The 22,780-nt window shown below is 41.3% G+C and overlaps 1 protein-coding gene across 1 annotated transcript in view; it reads left to right on the forward strand.

The window, feature by feature from the left end:
* Window positions 1–22,780, forward strand: part of Rgs22 (regulator of G protein signaling 22) — a 163,379-nt gene that overhangs the window by 126,025 nt on the left and 14,574 nt on the right. Inside the window, exons 15-21 of the mRNA XM_042264850.2 lie at window positions 5,576–5,770; window positions 7,749–7,841; window positions 10,570–10,739; window positions 11,523–11,685; window positions 14,039–14,197; window positions 16,645–16,713; window positions 19,264–19,425. Coding sequence (XP_042120784.1) covers window positions 5,576–5,770; window positions 7,749–7,841; window positions 10,570–10,739; window positions 11,523–11,685; window positions 14,039–14,197; window positions 16,645–16,713; window positions 19,264–19,425 — 1,011 coding nt within the window. The remainder of the gene's footprint in view (window positions 1–5,575; window positions 5,771–7,748; window positions 7,842–10,569; window positions 10,740–11,522; window positions 11,686–14,038; window positions 14,198–16,644; window positions 16,714–19,263; window positions 19,426–22,780) is intronic.

Raw genomic sequence — 22,780 nt, forward strand, 5'->3', positions numbered from 1 at the left:
ATCTTCCCTCAGGGAGAGACCCCGGACCCGGGAAACACACCGAAACCACAGATCAGATGCAAACAGCAAGAGGCTTTATTAAATGCACAGGTACCTGGGGCCAAGTCTCTCGGAAGACTTGCGCGCCTACCGAGGGCAAAGGGGACTTTTTATGGGATTTCAGGGGCAGAGGCGCGGCTACAGAAGCGAGAAGCATAGTTACAGGGTCCCTATTGGCTGTTTTACAGAGGGCCAGGGTGAACTTGGGGTCGCGTTCTTTAATTATCAGAAGTTTGATGTGTGGCTGACTTGGCCTTGCCCAGGCCAGCTGCCTATTCTTCAAGGCCAGGGGCCCGCCATAAAATATCAACTGTCTTACTCCCAAGGCTGCTGACCCAATTATCCCCTATCTTAGGCCCGATGGCTGACCATAGTTATCTTTTTCTTCCAAGGCCGGCTGGCTAGTTAGTCACAGCTGTGAACTCCTGTTTTTCTGATTCCTGCAGAATGGCGTTTCTAAGGCCAAGTTATTGGGGGGGCATAACATCGGCCCAACGCCCCATATCCTCATAATGGAGCGGGGGTCTTTCAGGGGAAATTACTTAGGTGATAATAAACAGTACCCTGAGGTCTGAGTTAGCAAAAGAGAGGAAGAGGAGGGAAAATGAGTGCCGCACTTGGAGATGGTCACCCGGTAGAGGTGCCCGCCTGTTGACAGCGTTTCCATCTCCTAGTGTCTTTCTGATCCTCTTCCTTCCTTGTTTTGCAGTTTTAATTGTAGAAGTCTTTGATATCCTTGGTTAGGGTGATTAGAAGGTAGTTTTAGGCTATTTTGACTAAGATTGTTTTCCTGGTATCTTTTTTGGTATATTTGTTGTGACATGAAGGCAGGCTGCTAGCTTCTGGATGTTAATTGTGTATTCTGCCGCTTTGCTGAAAATGTTAAGTTTTCAGAGTTTTCTGGTGAAATCTTTATGCTCTCTTCGGTATAAGTCATGTCATCTGCAAAGCAGAGACTCTTAGAGTCTTCCTTCTGCACCTTCAACGTGACGTGGTGGTGGACCTTTCCAGAAAATTTTTTCTGCATCTATCAACATAAGCACATGATTTCTGTCTTTGAAACAGTTCATGCAATTTACAGCATTCGTTGAACCAACCCCGCAACTCTGGAATAAAGCCAACTTGATTATGATGAATGACCTTTTTGATGTTTTCTTGAATTTGTTTAGCAAGTATTTTGTTGAGGATTTTTGCATCAGTAATCGGTCTGTGATTTTCTTCATCTTTGTCTAGTTTTGGAGTCAGGAAAATAGCAGTTTTGTAGAAGGAGTTTGGTAATGTCCTTTCATTATTTTATGGACTGGTTTGGAAAGCATCAATATTCATTCTTCTTTGAAGGTCTAGTAAAATTTACCCGTGAATCCACATATGCATTGACTTTTTCAGTTGGTAAATTTTTAATTCAATTTCATTCCTTATTATACCTGTGTTTAAACTGTTTATCTCATCCTGGTTGAATTTTTACAGTCATGTATGTCTAGAAATTTATCCACTCTTAATTTTTTTTCTAATTTAGTGGAATATATATTTTTAGGTAAGAGCTAATGATCTTCTGAATTTCATTGATGTCTGTTTTCATGGCTCTCTTTTTGTCTCTAATTTTATTAATTTGGGTCTTCTCTCTTTCTTTTGGTTAGTTTACCTAAAGATTTGCCTTTTAAGACCAGAAGGTGTCAAATCCCCTGGTGCTAGAATTACAGGCAGTTGTGAGCTGTCCAGTGTGGGTGCTGGGAACTAAGCCCTGGTCTTCTGGAAGTGCAGGAAGTGTTCTCCCACGAGAGGCATCTCTCCAACTCTGCACTCTGATTTTGTGGGCACTTAGAGCTGTAAGTGCCCCTCTTAGGACGGCTCTCATCCTGTCTTGTGGGTTTTCATACCTTGTGTTTTCGTTTGTATTTGATTCTGGCAATGTTTGTATTCCTTCTCGACTTCCTCAGGCCCCACTCATTGTTCAACAGTGTGTTCCTTAATCCCCGCGAATTCGCATGTGGTCTAAGGTTCCTCTTGCCCTTGGTTTGTACTTTTATTCCATTGGAATCAGGTAGAATATGAGGAACTATTTTAGTTTGTCTGAGTTTGCTAAGTTTTTTTGTGGCCTAATATATGAGCTATGTTGGAGAAAGTTCCATGGGCTTCTGAGAAAAAAATGTGTATTCTGTGGTGTTTGGATGGAATGGAATTCTAAAGATGTCTGTTAAGTCCATTTGATCTGTGATATCATTTAATTGAGGTATTTCTCTGCCTGTGTTTTGATGGGATAACTGGTCGATGGATGAGAGTGAGGATGATGTCACCCAGCACTTTTGTGCTCGGGTCAATCTGTGACTTTATGTCTAGTAGTATTTCTTTATGAAACTGACTCTATCAGTGTTTTAGGCTTGTATGGTGGAGTTCTAATGTCCTCTTGACTGACTGTTCCCTTAATCATGAGCAGTGACCTTTGTCTTTTCTCACCTGCTTTGAAATCTGTTGTCCAATGTTAGAACAGTGGTACCAGATTATTTGCTAGGTCTATTTGCTTGGAAACTTTTTTCCATCTACTTATTCTAAGGCAGTGTCTACTTTTGTGATGAGGTGCATGTGTTTGAGGCAACAAATAGATGGTTCCCAAGGTTTCACCTGATTTCCTAGTGCCTTTGACTGAGGAACTGAGACAATCAGGATTCAGAACCATTACTAAAAGATATGCGTTAATTCCTGTCATTATTTTTTATAATGCTTGATTTTTTTTCAGTCTTCCTCTCTTGCTTTACTATTATTCTAGTATGGTTTATTCTTTCCTACAGCCTCATGGATGGATGCTCTTTCTCTTAATTATGTAAGATTCCTTTGAGTATCTTTGGTACAGCTGGCTCAATGGTCATACTTTTTTTTTTTTTTATCATGGAAGGTTGTTATTTTTCCTTCAATTGTGATGGATTTGCCTGGCATAGTAGTCTGGGCTGGCAGTTGCCTTTCAGAACCCGAAATCTACCTGTCCAGACTCTGAGCTTCTATAGTTCCAGTTGATGAATCTGCTATTTGGACGGACCCGCCTTTGTATGTGACTTGGTGTCTCTCTTGGTTTTGTGTTTGTATTTTGTTTTCTGTACTTTCCTAGCTGCCTCCAGCTCCAGACTGGCATCTCGTTTCTTGCTGGGAGAGTGTCTGTGTGATCCTTTTGAAGATGTTTCTGTGCCTTCAGAGCAAGCTTCTGTGTCCACTGTTGCTACAGCCTTCTAGCTTTTTATTGACTTCCTGAATCTTTACTTCCAACATTTCAGGTTGGTTTTTCTTCATTATTTCTGTCTCTGTGCTGAAATCTTCTTTCCTATCATCCATCATCTTCCTTAGTTCATTCACATGTTTGTATCTTTGTACATATTTATAGACATTTTTAGTTCTGTCTGGGATATCACCTAACTCTCCTTCACTAGATGCCACTACTGTAGGACTAATAATTTGGGGGGAGTTATATTGACTTGGTTTTTCATGTTTCTTATGCTCCTGTGTTGGGATTTACAGATCAGGTATTATTTTGTTCCTTTTTTTATGTTTTATCAGCTATATTGTTTTAGTTGAAGTGTTTACAATGTTCAGATGAGACTTGACTGTGGTGGTGTGTCCTAGTTCAGGAGCCCAGGGGTCTGGTGTGAGCTTTCTGTCACTCCCTGGGCAGAAGGACAGGGGTCTGGTGTGAGCTTTCTGTCACTCCCTGGGCAGAAGGACAGGGGTCTGGTGTGAGCTTTCTGTCACTCCTGGGCAGAAGGACAGGGGTCTGGTGTGAGCTTTCTGTCACTCCCTGGGTAGGAGGACAGGGGTCTGGTGTGAGCTTTCTGTCACTCCTGGGCAGAAGGACAGGGGTCTGGTGTGAGCTTTCTGTCACTCCCTGGGCAGAAGGACAGGGGTCTGGTGTGAGCTTTCTGTCACTCCCTGGGCAGATGGACTGGGGAAGCAAGCGAGGCTTCTTGGCAGCTCAGCTGTGCGAACGCTTGCTAGCCAGTCAGCCAGGGTGGCCCTCGGATTTCAGCAACTGTTGGAGGATAAGCAATCAAGGATAGTGTGGAGTGTGCTTGGATTTTAGTTACTAAGATGAGCAGTGGGAGGAAGTAAGGTGGCCAAGTATGAGGAGTAAGGGTTGACTTTGAAAAAGAATCGAATCGGGTAAAGTCGGTGGGAGGGAGAAGCTGGGACACTCTTAGGGCCGTAGATTTAGAGATGGTTTGATCTCTGGCAGGTTACAATTAGGTAAAAGGAAGAGGAGTAAGGATGAAAGAAGGAAGAAAAGACTTAGGCATAAGAGCAGGGTATATGAGGTGGCCTCATAGCCAACAGGGCGGAGTCCTAAAACCTAACTGAGCAACGTACGAACAACAGCAAAATCGCCGTGAGAAATAAACGTAAGAGTGGAACTGACATAGTAGAAAATGAGGAATAAAAAGACTCCCAGAGTTAAAAAGACTCCCAGAGTTAACTGTCGCCAGCTGGGCTGAGCTGGAACTTCTCGGTGTCCTCTGGATCTCTGGCAGGTTCCAAGTGGTGTGATGTGGGGGAGGGAGAGGAGGAACCATTGGTCTCTGCAGTCCCAGAGTTCCTGGGGCTCTGCCCGTGATGGGTGAGGCCATATACCCTTTCCTGGTAGTTTCTCTTGGATTCCTGCACTTCTTCTGGCCTCTTCTGGTCCTGCAGGTCTGGGTTATGTGAGGGGCAGTACTTCCTGAGCCTTAAAACATTTTAATATATAATTTATAAATATAAACAATAGCTACTATTCAGGGATAGTGATATGACAGTGTTATTAAATTGCTCCTTGTGTCTGAATAGCTATTATTGAGCAACAAGACAAAGAAGTAGAATGGGAGCATTTGTGAGAGGCTGTGGGAAGTTCTGTGTGTGTCCTCCTATTTACCCATCACCTTCCTGTATCCATCCCACAGCTTTAGATACCAGATGGAGGCATTTTATGCCCCAATGGGACCAGTTAGCCATTCTTAGAAACAGAGGATGGGTAATTCCTTTGACATCTAGGTTAGAAGACTACCAATAGCCAGATTTTTAGCCCTATATGATCTTAGCTTTTGTTTCTTATGGGTTTTGGGTTTGTTGTTGTTGTTGTTTGAGGCAGCATCATAGCCCATGATGGTCCCAACTTCACTAGTGACCTGGAACTGATCTTGACTTCACTATGAAGCCGAAGCGACCTTGAACTGACCTTTCTGGCCCTGTCCCCAGTGCTAGGAGGCAGGCTGTAGAACAAAACGCGATTTCCAGGCTGTTGAGAAGGCTGGGGTGTGGGTCACTGGTAGAGCACTTGCCTGGCATGCAGGAGTCATTCCATAATACGCACAAGGAAAACCCAGCCCTCAAGGTGACACCAGTCAATCATAGCATACCTGTCTGTATGCACTTGTTATCGGAGGAAAAAATGACCAGTTGCTCGTTTCTAGCGAAAAAGAAACGAAGAGGAGAACGTACTTTGGACAAGCCCTAGTTTTGCCGCTTTGAGTTGGCTGACTTGTGGCTCCTCACAGCCTCTGTCCCGCCCTCTCCTCTCTAGTACCTTTTTGCCACTTACATCGCTCCGTCAGCCACTCTGGACATTGGACTTCAACAGGAAGAGAAGAAAGACATTTACATGAGGATCCAACCACCCTTTGAGGACCTCTTCGACACAGCAGAAGAATATATCCTCCTCATCCTTCTCGAACCCTGGACACAGATGGTGATGTCAGACCAAGCCGCTTACAGAAAGGTATGATGGCCTGGTCAACAGGTGCCTGCAGGAAAGAGCTCAAACACAGCCTCAGGGGGGCACAGCCTGGGGGGGCCACAGCCTGGGGGGCACAGCCTGGGGGGGGGCACAGCCTCAGGGGGCCACAGCCTCGGGGGGGCCACAGTCTCGGGGGGGGGCACAGCCTCAGGGGGGCACAGCCTGGGGGGGGCACAGCCTGGGGGGGGCAGGGCTCTGCAGTCATGACTAGAGAAGACACAAGATCCGAGCAGGGAAAATGCTTATTAACTCTGTTTATTTTTTTAAGCTTTTTTTGCTTTGTTTTGTTTTTTTATTGCCAGTTTCCTTATTGTCTCCTAGCAAAAGACTTAATCTCTGCCATTCTTAGTTCTCTGCACAAGTATGTCAGAAGAGGAATGTGAGCTTTTGCCTGGTGCAAACTAGCCAGACTGCTATTGTGCCCACTGACATTCCTCAGTAGTGGCTTCTGGTGAACGGAAAAGACCCATTTTATTTTCTGCTGGGTGGGTTATAGTAAATAGCACACCCGTAGAAATCTAAATGCTTCCCTCCCGTGTATGGTGAAAAGCAGACCTTCTGACTTCAACGCTGCTGTTTAAAGTACCAGTGTTTATCAAATCATAATGCTCAACTAGATACATTTGTACATAGCTTTTTACATTCCAGAAGATGTCAGGATTGGAATATCATTGTTGATGAAGAGAGGAAATTTCTTTAGATGTTTCTTTTGAATCACAAATTAAAACTGTCCTTGGGTATTTTTTCCATTAGGTAAATGCATGTACCTGGTGTGTGTGTTGGAGGTGAGGTGCTGCTGCTGAATTGCTATTCTTTATTAATATCTACCCAAGGACTTGCATTGTCTTCCAAGAAGGATAAATTAAGCAACTATGATAAAATTAATATAGAAAAACTTTGCATAGACTCATCTCATTGGATTGTAACTAAAATAATTCTAAAACTTTAATAAATTCAGAGACCAAAATAGATTTCATTCCTTAATTCTCACAGTTCTAAAAAATTAACATAGTATCCTTTTTATTATAGGGATGTACAGGTACAGTAGAAAAATTAGAACACCCTGTGATATTTTAAAAGTCTCTCTTAACTCATTTATAATATAGTCTGCATTTCATAGAAGACATGAAGTCTGTAATGTGATCCTGTAATTGTAAAAGATATTGGGAAGTATAAGTGCCCTGAACCAAAACATTTTTGGCATTAGCAAATGAATCTTATAAAAATGTATAAGACAGATATATACTGTTTGTTCTTAATAAAAGGGAAAACATTAATCTTAGTTCTAGAATCTTCCTTAACGTCAATCCAGAAGGCTATTGGAAAAGACTCACTGACTGTACGATGTATACAGAAGGACTTTGAAGCAGACTACCAAAGCTAGCTGTTAAATACAGAAAGTTCTCAGGCAGCTAGCCAACCAGGCGTGACTGGTTTTTCCCTGCAATAGAGAACTAGAAAGTGGTCTTATTGTCCTGTCTATAGAGAATTGACACTTTATGTGTTAGGAAGACAAACCCGCTATGAGCAGTAATTTGATCAGCTGTTTCCTCTTTTGCTATAGCAATAAAGCACTTAGGAACACTGGTAAACAACACCGTTCGTTCTTGTTCTCCTGTGAACTGTTTGGTTCACACAGCCTTTGCCTTCTCCATGACTCGTCAGTTACTTTGATTAGAGACTGAGAGTGTATCAACGTATTCACACTGTGTGTGTCCAGGGAGGAGGGGTTCATTGACAGCAACTGTGTCATTAAAAAGAAAATGTCCATTCTTTGTTGTGTGTATTTGATATATCCCTTTGTTGTAGCTAATATTTTTAATGACGTAGGGCTCTCTGCTCCTGCCTCAGAAGCAATTCGCCTTCTTGGCAAAAACTCTCTGTTTTTGGGAAACTGTGTTCTTCCCCCCATTTTCATAATGTGCATTCTACTAGTATTATAAGCTTTGTTGATTTTTAGGTGAAACTACAGGAAGAGACTCGGCAGCTGGATTCCACATACTTCAGAAAGCTACAAGCTTTGCATAAAGAAACAGTTTCCAAGCTGGCTGAGGTAAGACACGCTGTACTTAGAAAACCTCCGTTCAGAATCCTAGAGACAGTTTCTGTCTTGTACGCTGCTGGTAAGTGATCTTATATCGAGATGCATATTCGTTAAAGAGGGACTCGGAAGCGTCACCACCCTGCCACCTCACTTGCCACATTTGCGGGTCACGGTGTCGTAATGCCGTGTTCAGCATAGCTGGGAAAAGCAGGTTGGTAAAGTGACAGAGGGACTTTGCTAAGACCAGAAACTTGGGCTTAAACTGCAGGAGAACCCCTTAAGTGGTACCCATTATTTTCCACATGTCAGTAACTATATTAGTTGTCAAATTGCAAGAGTTGTTGCATTTTCTGAACAAAAAGAATCTCTCATACCTATAGCAACAGATTTTTAAAAAAGAGAAATGGGGGAAATAGTTGGAAAAGTCAATAAAAAAGATCATAGGATTGGTTAGGGGATTAACTCTTATTTTTATTTACAAAATTGTGATATTTATTTATTTGCTTTTTTTGAGACAGTCCCAAGTAAACCAGAGTGACCTTTACCTAGTATGTGGCTGAGGATGACCTTGCGCTCATCCTCCTGATACTGCCTCTCAAGTCCTGGGAGGTACTACATGTATGTGCCATAACGACCAGCTCAAATTCTCAAGTTTTGTATTGGTTAGATAAAACTTGATAGGTCCATAAACCTGTAAAATTAATGTATGCATCTATATAAAAGTTGTAGTTAATTGATCTGTTCCGGATATACAGTTATATAAAAATACACGGAATAGAAACACTAGTGTCAAGCTGGGTGTGGTGGCACATACCTCCCACCTTGGATCCCAGCACTCAAGAGGCAGAGGCAGGCAAAGCTCTGTGAGTTCGAGGCTAGCCTGGCCTACATAGAGAGTTCCGGGACAGCCAGGGCTACAAAGACAGTGCCTGTGTCAACAAAACAAAACAAAACAAAACCAATCCTCCACTCATATCATGTAATCCTACTTATGTAACATTACATATATATACACATGTGTACATGTATGCAAAAGGAGATGTCTGGGAAAAAGTTCACCAAAATGGGAGAGAGAGTTCTGAATGGTGGGCTTGGGGTGATTTTTAGTTTCTTTTTTCTGTTTAACTGAAGTTTTTATTTTTATATAAATAAGGTTTTCAAAAACAATTGTTTTTAAAATAAAACCTCAATAGTTGCTTTGTTTGTGCAAGAGCTTTCTATTGGATGCACCATTAGTTCGAACCCGGGAAGTAACAAGCATCACAGAGGTAGCACATAGAAAGAACGTTGTATTTTAAGCTTCAGGAACACAGTTTATAATGCTGTACATAATTCTTCCATATAAGGAGCATCACTTTTTGAAACATTGGTAGCTTATCTCATGGCTACACATTTTTTAAACAATAGAGAGGTGATCAAACTATATTAAAAATTACACGTGGTTTGTGCTAGAGAGATGACTCGGTGGTTAAGAGCCACTGAGGACCTGGGTTCAATCCCCCATCACATATGGTGGCTCATGAGGGTCTGTAACTCTAAGTCCAGGGGTCTGATGCCCTCTTCTGACTTTGCAGGCACCAGGCACACGTGGTACCATACATACTTGTCAACAAAATACTCATACACATAAAGTGAATCTAAAAAATTTTAAATAGTTATAAAACAATATTTTATGTTATTATAAATTATTGAAATAAAGAATATAGTTATAAAACCATAGGTACGTGATCATATCTTAATTTATAATGAACTGCATATGCACATATATTTTAATATATAATATATAAATATGCTACATGTATATATTATATATGCTATATTATATATTATTCACATAATATATAATATATTACATATTTTATGTATTATAAATATAGCATATATAAATGTTCTATTGTTTATACATAATATATAGGATTTAAAAATATTGTATATGCTATATTTATATATTATATATAAATATCCTATGTTTATATGTATTATATAAAATGTGCTATATTTATATGTGTGCTATATTTATATATATATGTTTTAAAATTGCATTTATTTATTTATTTAATGTGTTTCTGTGGATGCTAGAAGACAACTTCTTTGTTTTTTGGTATTTTTTCATTATAAGCTTTCTGTGTAGGCCTAGTTGTCCTAGAACTCACTCTATAGACCAGGCTAACTTTAAACTCACAGAGATCCATCTGCTTCTTCCTCCCAAGTGCTGGGATTAAAGGTGTACACCATGCATATGTAGTTTATTTATATATGTGTGTGTATTTATATATATTTATATATAATCTATATGTGTGTATGTGTATATATACAGAGAGAGGAGGGCAAAGAGGCTATGTATTGTGATGGTAGTTATCTCTGGGTGGAAGTATTGTTTTATGGTTTTGTTTTTATTACAAAAGACATTTCCCTTTTACTGAGAAATAAAAGTAATATTTTGAAAGCAAATATTTTGCACACATGAGCGCCCAAACAAATCTGTGCTCATAACACATGCACACAGAGTACTTGTTTGTCTATAAATGTTTACTAAGTATTTATTAAAAAGGAATGGAGTAAAACGGAACAGTAAAGAATTTGAGAGTCAGAGTGTGAACATCTCGTTTATTTACCCAGTTCTACCAGTTGTTAGCCAGCCTTGGCCTAGTAGTTAATTTTTATTTCAGGGGTTCTGTTTAAAATTGTAAATAATTTGTCGCAGTAAGAGATTTCTGTGAAAGTATTTTGTCACCAGGACACTGCTGGATCTGTAACCTGCATACCGTCACTGGCCGAAGTCTCTAAACAAACAGAATATTGGAGTCATGTTCCTGAGGAATACAAGCATTTCACCTTTAATGATCTACTTAACAACAAACTGGAGTTTGAACATTTCCGTCAGTTCCTAGAGTCTCATTCTTCAAGGTGAGGAAATACCTAGTTTTAAATATATTTCTCAGTAAAAAGAAATCCTTTTTTTGTGCTGATTTTGATTTATGCTATACTAATGGCTTGGTAGTAGATCTTTGCCTATGTCGTGAAAATTGATGAACAAAAATCTACCAGATGACTTTTCCTCAGCGCCGTGTCCACCCCGGTGTCCTCCTCAGTGATCATGTGATGCTTGCTGGTGTTTTTAGCACTAGCAGCTTGAAATACTTTTAAGCTTTCCTTTTTTCTGCTGCTCCCTTTAGTATTTCTGGAAAGTGTCTCTTATATTTCACTAATTATTGTAAAAATTCACATTTTTATTAGCTAATATATAAATCAAACATTGCAATTTTAGAAACTTATGTGCTATAAACTGAAATATTGGTCATATTTTTCTCTCTCACATTAACAGAAACTGGCTTGAACTTAGAGCCAAACTTCATTTCTCCTCATCTTGATGAGAATTACTCTAAATTTGTCCTGTTGTTGAATAATTGTGACATATATGTGGCATTTCCCCATATTTGAAATTGAAGATACTAGACACCACCAGTAAAGGAGAGATCTGTTTCCAACCCCAGGACTCCTTGTGAGAAGTCTTAGGGAGGATTAAGCCTGTCCAGCAGGGGAGCGTCCTGTGCAGGACTTGGATTGAGGCTGTACTGTATTCACTGGTCCTTGACCTGACCAGACAGCCGCCTTACAACTGTCAACAGCTTGGCTGGTGTCTAATTGAATTTAGAGGAATAACTAAGAAGGAATGTGCTTTCTTTCCAGCATCGACCTTATGTGTTGGATAGATATCGAACAGTTCCGAAGAATCCTTTTTAAAGACCAAAAGCAAAGGGAGGCAAAGTCTATATACATTAAAAACAAATACCTCAATAAGAAGTATTTCTTCGGCCCGAACAGCCCAGCTTCCCTGTACCAGCAGAACCAGGTATGAGCGTGTTTGGAGGGCGGAAGCAGCCCCCCTCCTTTCCCCAACAGTACAACAGTCTCTTGTTATCGTGTGCTGCCCTTTGGATAGACACTTTGGTTTAGGTGTTTGGTGAGTATCAACAGACATCTAAAGTCCACTCAAGTATTATATGTCCTAAAATATATTCTTTTAAAGGTACTTTATTAGATAAGATGCCGTTCATCTTGGTCAATATTAAGGGCAGTGTCATAAATTTGGTGGTACCACGACAGCTGCACACTGATCTGAATTTGTCATTCATTCACTGAGTGACTGTGTGTGTCACTAGTATGACACACACTGTCTTAGGTGCTCAGGACCAAGTGTGAAACCATATGGACAGGCCTTACATCCTCAACAGCAAAAGGGAGCCATTCTGCATCACTGAGCCTAACCACTACCTCTGACTTCTTCCCCTAAACTGCTCTTACTCAAAAGGCTTTTGATCTTTGAAAACCCTGTTTATGATCCTGTTACCCTGGAATGATTGTTTTACTTTGTTTTTGTTTTTTCAGACAGTGTCTGTCTACATAGCCCTGGCAATCCTAGAACTCACTATGTAGACCAGGCTGTCCTCAAACTCACAGAGATTCACTTGCCTCTGTCTCTCAAGTGCTGGGATTAAGGGTGTGTACCTCCATGCCCAGTCTGGAAACTTTTCATGGACCGTGAACATAGGTTTAGTCACTTGGTTGTACCACAGCAGTGGCCTGAATTACAGATTCTAATAACAATAAAGCCATCAGTTTACAGGAAACAATCTGATTGTGCTTTTGAAATTCAGAGTTAAAAATAATTTATTTAGTGTGAAGTGGTCTGTTTTGTTTTGTTTTGTTGGGATTTTTTCTATCTAAAAAACAAATGTATTGTGTATGTTTTTTTTTATTTTAGGAGCTTATAAGGATGAATATTCTTTAATGGTTTATACTTAGAAAGTGGAAATTTCAGATTAATGTTAGATTCAGTAAAGAAAAAGCTCTGAGATATTCATGAGTTCAGCCAACCAGCCCCACAGGCTGTCTTGGCTTGGAGGGAAAGAAGAGCAGCATGTTAGTTCCGAGATACAGATCTGGGGCCCGTCAGAGGCGTGGGTGGGCATCCCAGAGAGGTGACGTGTGGGATGAACACATGGGAAGCATTTGTGTCCTGTTTGGCTTGTGCTCCATCGAGTGAGGTTTCGTGGCCTCTGACTTACTGTGTGAACTGTAGGACATGCGGCATGCTGAGGATTGTGATGCCGGTGGGAAAGTCCCCATCACCACTAAGCAAACGGTCTCGCTAACAACAGACTGTCCTGCGGGCCACCCAGTCTTTGTCTTTGCCTTCTGCTCAGTCCATCTCTACCTAGTTTATACTTGGGAATCGGCCTCACATTTTATACAGATCGTCCTGTCCTTGACTGAGGTTAAAACCACTTAGCTCTCTCAGCAGCATACCAGTCTCTGTTTTCAAGAAAATGAAATTTTACTATTTATTCTTATTTAATATTGTTAGGGACAATTAAAAAGAGGATTTCTGCTTTGTTTTTATATAAAATATTAGTAGTACTTTCTTTATCAAAGGTGAACTAAACAATGAGGGCTTTTCCCGATGAGCAGAATATTGACAGTACATAGAAACAGGTGGAAAGCACCATGATTGGCTGCTAGAAACAGCCGTGAGTGAAGATTCAGGCCGCGGACTCCTGATGTTTACCAGTGCTCCTGGCTGTACAAATCAGAAGAGCACCTGTAAAACAGACCTTCCTCTACCTGCCTCTTCCTCTCTGCTCTTCCCCAATGTTGTCAGAGAAGTGCCTATGGGCAGTCACCCCCACCACCTCCACCCAGCGACCCAGCGACCCGGTTTGTTGTTGCTGATGTGTACATCTCCGGGGGCTGGGTCAGAATCCCTCCTCACTGGTCCGATGCCTCATTTTCCGTACCTACAGAAAGAAATATGCTTCCTCGAATGGGTCAGTTCTGCTAGAATCACGTTTATAAGAATATTAGGTCTAGAAGAGAACTCGGAAAAGCCACATTCACTGCCTTGTGTCATAGTTACTGAGACCACAGAGAGAAAAACTTAGTACCTGGGAGCCAGGGTGGAGCTCAGTCACAGAAATTAGGTCCTGACATAGAAAACAAACAAGAACAAAACAGAAAAACAGCCTCACTCCTGTGCTTTTCCCAATGTTCCCTAGGAAGCAAAACCATACAGTAAGAAGACGCTCTGTGAAAATGGAAATGGCTCCTATCCAGTAGGACGCAAAAAGCTGGACACCGGCGGTGGAACAATGGCTTTCACTGGTTAAAACCACAGCCTGTGGTCTCTGTTGTCTTTATTCTCCTAGATAATGCTTCTGAGCGGCGGCTGGGGGAGGATCCTTCACGAGCAGCTGGACGCGCCGGTGCTGGTGGAAATCCAGAAGCACGTCTTGCACAGACTGGAGAATGTGTGGTTGCCGTTGTTTCTCGCGAGTGAGCAGTTCGCATCACGTCAGAAGATAAAGGTACATGGCAGTGTCATCTTGGGATAGCAGTTGGCAGGACCTAGCCAAACCGTGAGTGTGAGTACCTGTTGACCAGCCATGATCCTTCAGTAGGTAATGGTTAAAAGCATGGACTCAGGCTTCTCAAATTCTAACCCCGACATTTGCCACACATTTGTGGCTCCTCCTCCTTCATTGCTGTCATTTTCTCACTTGAGAAGTAAGACTCTCAACAGCAGCTGCACTAGGCCATGGCAGCATGTGTCTGTAATCCAGGACTCTGGAGGTAGAGCCGGGGATCGCTGCAAGTTAGAGGCCCAGGTACAACTACGGAATGATACCCCATCTCAACAATAGCAACAGTAATGTGTGCTTGGCTTCTCAGCATGGCACCCAGCAAAGAGAAGAGACTTAAATTTCATCTGGTAATGCAATTGGGTTTTGTTTTCTGTTTTGTTTTGTTTTTTAATTTTTAATTTTTTCTTTTAGAAGCAGGGTCTCTATAGCCCTGGCTGGCCTGGAACTCACAGTCTTGCACCATCGTGCCTGATCGGGCAATTGGTATTTTTAATGTTATTAAGTTTTCACACAGATGAGTAAGAATAATACAAGAGCATCCATTGCAGTATCACATGGGAGAATACTTAATTTTGATATAAAAATGAGTTGTCCTCATGTACGGACATGCCCACATGCATGACAGATGTCATTTACTGAGAAACTAAGAAGGTACAGAGCAGCATGGCAGAGATAACTCTGTTACATCTGCTTCTGCCTCTGGATCTTCAGACACGTCTCTATGCACAACCATCTGCTGTATTTCTGGATGTTTGTGCTTATGAAAAAAGTACTGGGAAGATCTGCCCACTGAAGGATATTGTTGCCGGAGGGCTTTTGATTTTGATTTTTTAAAGCAAGTTTATCATTTGCTTCGCTTTTTTTTATATGAAGCAAATATTACTTTGGTCATTTAAAACATCAGCAGTATACTTAAAAAGAGGTTGGCCTATCATGTATAATTTTGATTTTTAAACAAGTGTCATTAATACTGATCAAAAAAAACCCCATGAAAAATAGCCTCTATTATTTTCAATTTGTCGAGCTCTTTGGGGCCTACTTATCTGGAGATAGCCTTGATCTTTCTAGCTGAGCATGTTAGGAAGACACAGTATAGTTAGAACACAGGTTATAGTATGGGGACAAGCTAACTCGCTTAGCAAGATATTCCTAAGCTTTGGGGAAACTCAAATCTCCTTGGACGAGGGAAACTCTCTCTCCATAACCAGATGAAGTGACATTTGGCTTAGTGATATTATTTACCACATTTTCTCTTTCTCTTTACCACAGCCGTGTAACTTGTAGTCATTTCCTGGCTTTGCATTTTTTGAGTGGCCAACAAGATCAAAGCAGTGGGAAGTTTGAAGAGACGGTGCTAGCGCATTATCTCACATGCTTGGGGGAGGAACTGACACCCGAACTTTAGAAAAGATAGAGTTGGGGTAGCTCTGGAATGTAGCAAGAAAGACCCGATCTCCTTCCTTTGACCTGTGGCTGTCACAAAGCCACAGGGCATGGCATGAGCTTGCCTAGCATGCAGGCAGCCCCAGGTTCAAGTGCAGCCTTGTTTTGTTTTACAGACCTGGACTTTTTAGATGAGCTACTAGGAATATCTTTTATGGATAATGAACAAAAGACACACAGCATAGATTTGGCAGGAGTAGTTCCCCAGAAAAGGGAGAGATTATACACAACCAGAACGAACTCCCCTCCCCCAAATACAGTTCTCTCTTGGTATCCAGAGAGGACTATGGAATACTAAAAATCTGAAGATGCTGAAATCTGTTCTATAAAATGCATATGGTTACATACATTTCTCCATATACTTTATTTCACCGTTAGATTAGTTATAAAATCATAATACAATAAAAATGCTAAATAAATCTAGAATAATAAGTATAAGGGGAAGATGCCTATACGTGCTCAGTGCAGATGCAGTTTTCTTGTTTGAATAGTTTGCATCTAGGTTAGTTGAATCCACAGCTGAAGAACCAGCAGATATGGAAGGCAGCTGTACCTCTGCCTTCCTTTGAACTCTGGGCCTCTTGTAAAAATCACTTATGGAAAATGTAGAAAGGCTAGAGGACAGCACAACACCCGTGAGGCCGTCTCCAGCTCCACAGTTTCGGTTCTTACACAGCTGAAGTGACCTGTCACCAGCACTTGGAGCAGTGTCAGGTGACTGCAGCTGAGGGAACTGGCTTCCCAGGAGACCCCATCCCCACGCCCCCAACCCCCACCCCCAGGACGCGGCCTGTAGGTTTTGCTTCTCAGCCTGAGCGTCTTTTTCCTGAGTGACACTTTCCTACCTAACCTGACATTTGTCTCATTTCTTAAGCTGTTAAAATAATAAACAATTCAAGCTTTGGCTATTCTGGGTATGTTGATAAAATAATTGATTCTGCTTTTAGATACGGATGAAAGACATAGCTGATGAGCTTTTACTGCAGAGGCATGACAGGAAAATTGGAGTTTGGAAGGCAAGTATATATTCTCTCATAAGTTCTACTCTGTCAAAGTAGCACACACACACATATACACACACACTCATACACACACTCATACTCACACACATTCTCACACACACACACTCTCAAACACACTATCATATACTTACATACATACAATTTTCACATACACATATATACACTCACACTCTCATTTATACTCTCGCACACTCACATACATGCACTCATACACAGTCATATACACACTCACACTCACATACACTTTCTCTCCAACACACACGCGCACACACACTTCTCGTTCCTGACCCTTACTGTCTAGACCTCTGACTGATGCCGGTTGTGTCCTGCTGGTGGATGGAACTTGGGGGAAAGCGTGACTCTGTAGAGCTCCTGACCTCAACTGTGGAGCACATGGCTGACCTTTAAACATGCTCTTTCCACTTGAGGCCCTAGGTTTGTTCCCCAGCACTGGGGTGGATGGACCCGTGTACATCTGTTTAATTGTGCATGTCCTGGGTGTGTTGGACAAGCTATTCTTACAGTGGGTGGTATCAGGAGAACGGATTACACAGAACGAACAAGTCACAGGAGCACAGCCAGCAGGTTAAATCATCCTTCCCTACCCCGTTCTTCACATTACAGCTTAGCGTGAAAGCAGCTGGGGCGGCTATCATTTTGGAGATTATTAAAATCTCTGTAATGCCATGCTTTAGTAGACGGCTTATTTTGCTTCTTAGCAAGTATGATGAGCACAGTCCTGTTAGCGAGTCTATAAGCTCCTGGGGATTTATCCTCTGGAGGTCATGAAAAGTGAGACCCAGGTGACCCCTCCAAATTAGCTAGCAAAGATACAGGTTTATCCTCATATGTTGGAGGAATCCATTATCCATCATGAAGCTGTCTTCTGTGGCTTCCTCTTGAAAGGTTTGTTTTTGTTATAGTTTTATTGAAATACTAAGTATAGAGAGCTTATAGTTTATATTATTGTGAATTATATTTTGCATTATTTTCTATTTATTTAAATTACAGGTTTTTGTTAAATGGCTAAGTTTTAGTATCTTAAGAAGCAGGTCTTAAAACAGTCTTTGTTGAGTGGGTTTTAAATAAACATCCCACTTTAATCCATAGTTGTTCCTATTTATAGGGTTGTAATCTTAATATGGACCAGATGTTGAGAGTCTTGAGTTTTTGTCCAGAGAACATGGCATGTGCCTCACCGAACAGTGATAGGCATCTGTGTCCCGTGTCTGGGCTAATGGCACCACCACTCACCCAGACTGCCCGGAGCTGCTGCCCCTTCCAGCCCCCTCCAGGCGGCACCCATCACTCCTCCCTTGGTGTCCTGGGGCATTTCTTGCAGACTTCTCGCAAACATTTGTATGGATAGTCACATGTGATTTGTCTCAGGAACTTAGTTTGTCCTTGTCAGTAATGGCATTTCGTCCACGTTCAATTTGTGTGTCCTTCTAAAACATGGCCTTTAGAGTGATGCTTCCCTGTATGGCTATCTACTAACATCAACTCCAGCAAATTCCAACAGGATTGAAATCTATTTTCAATATATAAATGTGGTAAATTTAATAAAATCTATTTATGGTTTTTGAATCTGAGAGAATAAAAGAAGTTGAGTGTGTGTCTTTAAATGGGCAAAATATTTTTAAAAGTTTATTTTAAAATTGTTACAATATAAAATGGATGTAGATGAAATACCTTTAAGCATTATTAAAGCATCATGGGTACATCTAGATTTGTGATCTGTAAAGTAAATCTTCAGTCAGAATTTCATTATTAAAAAAAAAATTCCAGCACTCAGGAGGCAGAGGCAGGTGAAGCTCTGTGAAGTGAGGCCAGGCCGGGCTTCACAGTGAGTGCCCGGCTAGGCCTACACCGTGAGGCTCAGGAAAGAACTGGGAGTGGTCCCAGAGTGAAGTTCAGTGGGAGAGCACTTACCTTGCATGCATAAGGCCCTGGCTTCCATTCCTAACAGCACAACAGTAATACATTTAATAAGTAATAGTTGTGAATTGCTATTATGAATTATTATAATTATTCATTAGAATTCATAGTCTACTAAAGTGGTTTAAAAGCATGTCATATAAAAGCATGATCTTACTAGGATAGAATTAGAGTAAATTTTCACCTTAAATTATAGAATTATTTGACTTTTCTTAAAAATATTATAATCCCAAGAATAAAATAAATAATTAAAAAATGATGCAATCATGAGATAAATCACAATGTAATTATACCAAGTCATAGCATTACGATTATGCTGTTCTCTTTTTTTCACTGGTCCTGAACTGTAATGGTTATAAAATGTTTTAACAGTGTAGTTACATGTAAATCACTCAGTAATTTCTTCTTTCTGGTTTCTAAAACTAATGGAGCCATTAAACAAAGACAAAAGGCAGAGTGAGAGGGGGAAGCCGTCAGAGTCTATTATATCCACATCACAGATTTCAGTAGCCAAATCAAAAGAAATAGAAGTTGGTGGTTTTGGTCTAATTAACGACTTGATTGCTGCTTTGGGGACATGTCTGATCTCCTGTATTCTTTGCACAGCCCGTGGCAAGTAAGTGGATATCTTCATCCTGTGAGATTATTGCTTTCCGTAAAGCATTATTGAATCCAGTCATTGCAAGGCAATTTCAACGATTTGTGGCCCTGAAAGGAGATTTATTGGAAAATGGAGTACTTTTTTGGCAAGAAGTGCAGAAGTTTAAGGTATTGTATTGGGAACTGGAGAACACGACTTTTGTTTGAAGAGACGGTGCAGTAAGCGAGGAGATGCACATCTGTAGCTTATGGATTTGTATAATATATCCCAATATCACCAGTTTTCTTCATGCTAATGTCTAAACATTGGCATACTTATTGTCCACTGTCTAGAGACACCTCTTGCTATATAATGAAGAATAAGAATGAGCCCCATGATAGTATTTGTGCTTTCGAGAACATGTAATATGGTCTAGTACATTTCTGAAGAGTGTTTTAACTACACCTCTCTATCTCATGCATCCATAAATGCACCACATACATTTTTCCTGGAGACATTCCTAATATATATCCCTATAACAAAGACCTTTTTACAAGAATTCTTCCTAACCAAGTGTACAGTGATAATAACCAAAGACACTGGTGGACTGTCAGGACAGGGAAGCTCTTCTGCGAGAAACAGTGGCCACATTCAGAGCCAAAGAAGCAAAAGGACAGGGCTTAGGTGCAGAGGCAGCTTAGTTTCAGGCTTGGGAGTCTTCATGGAATCATATAGAATCTTCACCTTGGATGAGAGGAGGAGACTTTGTTTTGCTTTCTAGACATGCCAAGGGGTACCTAACCCAAACTCAAATACTTCCAGGTGTATAGGCTGACTTCCTAACAAGGAGCCTATTCTATCTCATTGCAAAAGTGTGGGAAAAGAATAAATTTAATTGAGATAGTGATTCTGTTGGCTCATAAGTTAAGTGTGTCTTGAGCAACACTAATGAGTTCTTCAACATGGAGTTGTTCAGTAAAATCCAAGTTTTCTCCAACATACTATGAGCTTAGTTTTCTTGTTCTCTGTTTTAATATTTCTTCTGCAATATAGCTTCAAACTTGTGGTGGTTTGAATAAGAATGGCCCATAGGCTCATGTATTTGAATGCTTAGTCATCAGGGAGTTACACTACTTGAGAAGGATTAGGAGGTGTGGCCTGCTGGAGTAAGTATGGCCTTGTTGGAGGAAGTGTGTCACTGGGAGTGGGCTCCGAGGTTTCAAAAACCCATGCCAGGCCCAGGGTCATCTCTCTCTCTCTGCCTGAGGATCAGAATGTCGCTCTCAGCTACTGTTCCAGTGTCTGCCTGCATGCTGTTATTTTCCACACCGTGATGATAATGGACTAAACCTCTGAAACTATAAGCAAGCTCCCAATTAAAGCTTTCTTTCATAAGAGTTGGTTTGCTCATGGTGTCTCTTTACAACAGTAGAACACTGACTTAGACAGAAGTTGGTACCAGGAGTGGAGTATTGCTGTGATAGGCCTGTCCATGCTGCTTGTTGGCTGAATGTAGACTTCAGAACTTTGGATTAGGAAGGCAGTTTAATGCTCTAAGCAAAGCTTAATGGCCGTACTAGTAGGAGTATGGAAGTCAGTGGTGCTGAGAGCAATGTGGATTGTAATGGCCCCATACAAGAGGTTTCAGGCCTAAAGACCAAGAATATGGCTGCTTTTGGCCCCTGTCCAAAAAAAATCTGCCTTAGACTAAATTGAAGTGTTTTGGATTAATGGCATTGGCAGAGGAGATTTCAAGACAGCGTAGTATTGACTGTGTCATGTAATTATTAATGGCCAGTCTTATGCAGACTTATAATGAAAAGGAACACCAGGAAGTGTAACAGAGGCCTGACTTGTGAATTCTAGAGGGAAGTTTGAGAGTCACTTAAAGACTCAGGGTTGTTTGCTACTTTGAGTTGAGGATCTGTGGTTTTGGTCATCTGGGGCTGAAGCATCTACTGTGATTAACAAGAGACCAGATCCACTGAAGTGAAACTTTTGGTTTACTGGACAGTTGATGCTGGTCAACTGAAGCTAAGCAATTAGGGGTGATTAAAAAGAGACCAGCATCACTGAGGGAAAATCTTTTGGGAAGTATCTCCTCAGAGTCAGCACCCAAAAGCTGTGTTCTTGTGCTGGCAGCCAAACTTGGTAGTGTAAGAGTCACCCAGATGGTACTGGTTTTGAAGGCATGAAGGGGTCATAGAGAGCAGCTGAGGTTTGGCACTGTGTGGCAGGGCTGGAGTCGCTGAAGAGAGCCTGAGAGAGGCTACTGGTGAAACTGCAGCCCATTTTCAACAGAAGACCCCAGCATTTTGGAGATGTCACTACCATGGGGTGACCACCAAGAACAGCAGTAGGTACAGAGTGGAGCCAGATGGGACTGAATACAAGCTGTGTGTGCTACAAGGAGCGGAGCTAGAGAAGTGACCCAAACCCTGTGAGGAGCTCAGAAGACCATGAGTGAATCCCAGATAACCGGATATTGAGTTATTTACACTTTTGGAATTTGGTTTTGATTTGTTCAGATTGTGACAGTGCCCTGGTTCTTCCCTCTTGAAGTGAGGAAATATTTATTTATTTTTGATTTGACAGGAACCCACAGTTGAGAGATTTTGAATGTTAAAAGAGACTAACTATTTTAAAGAGACTAGATTTTTAGGTGTTTTCATTTTTAAATACTGTGGGACTTTTAAAATTTGGGATATTTTATATTGTGATGTTCTTATTAATGTGAGATCTCGGGATGAATATTGTCTTAGTTAGGGTTTTATTTCTGTGAAGAGACACCATGACCATGGCAACTCTTATAAAGAAAACATTTAATTGGGGCTGGCTTACAGCTTCAGAGGTTCAGTCCATTACCATCATGGCAGGGAGCATGGCAGTGTGCAGGCAGACATGGTGCTGGAAAGTCCTGTACCTCGCAGGTAACAGGAAGTCAACTGTCTCACTCAAAAACCCACCTCACTGTTGCCACACTTCCTCCGACAAGATCACACCTACTCCGACAAGACATTTTCTTTCAAACCACCATAAATATGAAAGGAAAAGTTTGACACTGGTGTGTTTGTGTGACAAGTTGACAAGGGGTCAGTTGTGCTGACTAGTTTGATGACAACTTGACACAAGCTAGAGTCACTAGAGATGAGAAAATTCTCCAACAAGATCAGGCTGTGGTAAAGCCTGTAGGGCATTTTCTTAATTAGTGATTGATGGGGAAAGACCAACCCATTGTGGGTAGTGCCATCCCTGGGAGTCTGGCAGTCCTGGGTTCTATAAGAAAGCAGGCTGGGCAAGCCATGGGAAGCAAGCCAGTAAGCAGCACCCCTCCATGGCCTCTGCATCAGTTCCTGCCCTGTTTGAGTACCTGCCCTGATTTCCTTCACTGATGAACAGTAATGCTGAAGTGTAAGCCAAATAAACCCTTTCCTTCCCAAGTTTCTTTTTGGTCACAGTGTTTGATCACAGCAATAGAAAATACTAACTGAGACAAACCTCTTGAGTACTGGCATTATAGGTGTGTACTGCCACACCTTGCCA

This window comes from Peromyscus maniculatus, chromosome 20 (genome assembly GCF_049852395.1).
Source record: "Peromyscus maniculatus bairdii isolate BWxNUB_F1_BW_parent chromosome 20, HU_Pman_BW_mat_3.1, whole genome shotgun sequence".
Taxonomy (NCBI): domain Eukaryota; kingdom Metazoa; phylum Chordata; class Mammalia; order Rodentia; family Cricetidae; genus Peromyscus; species Peromyscus maniculatus.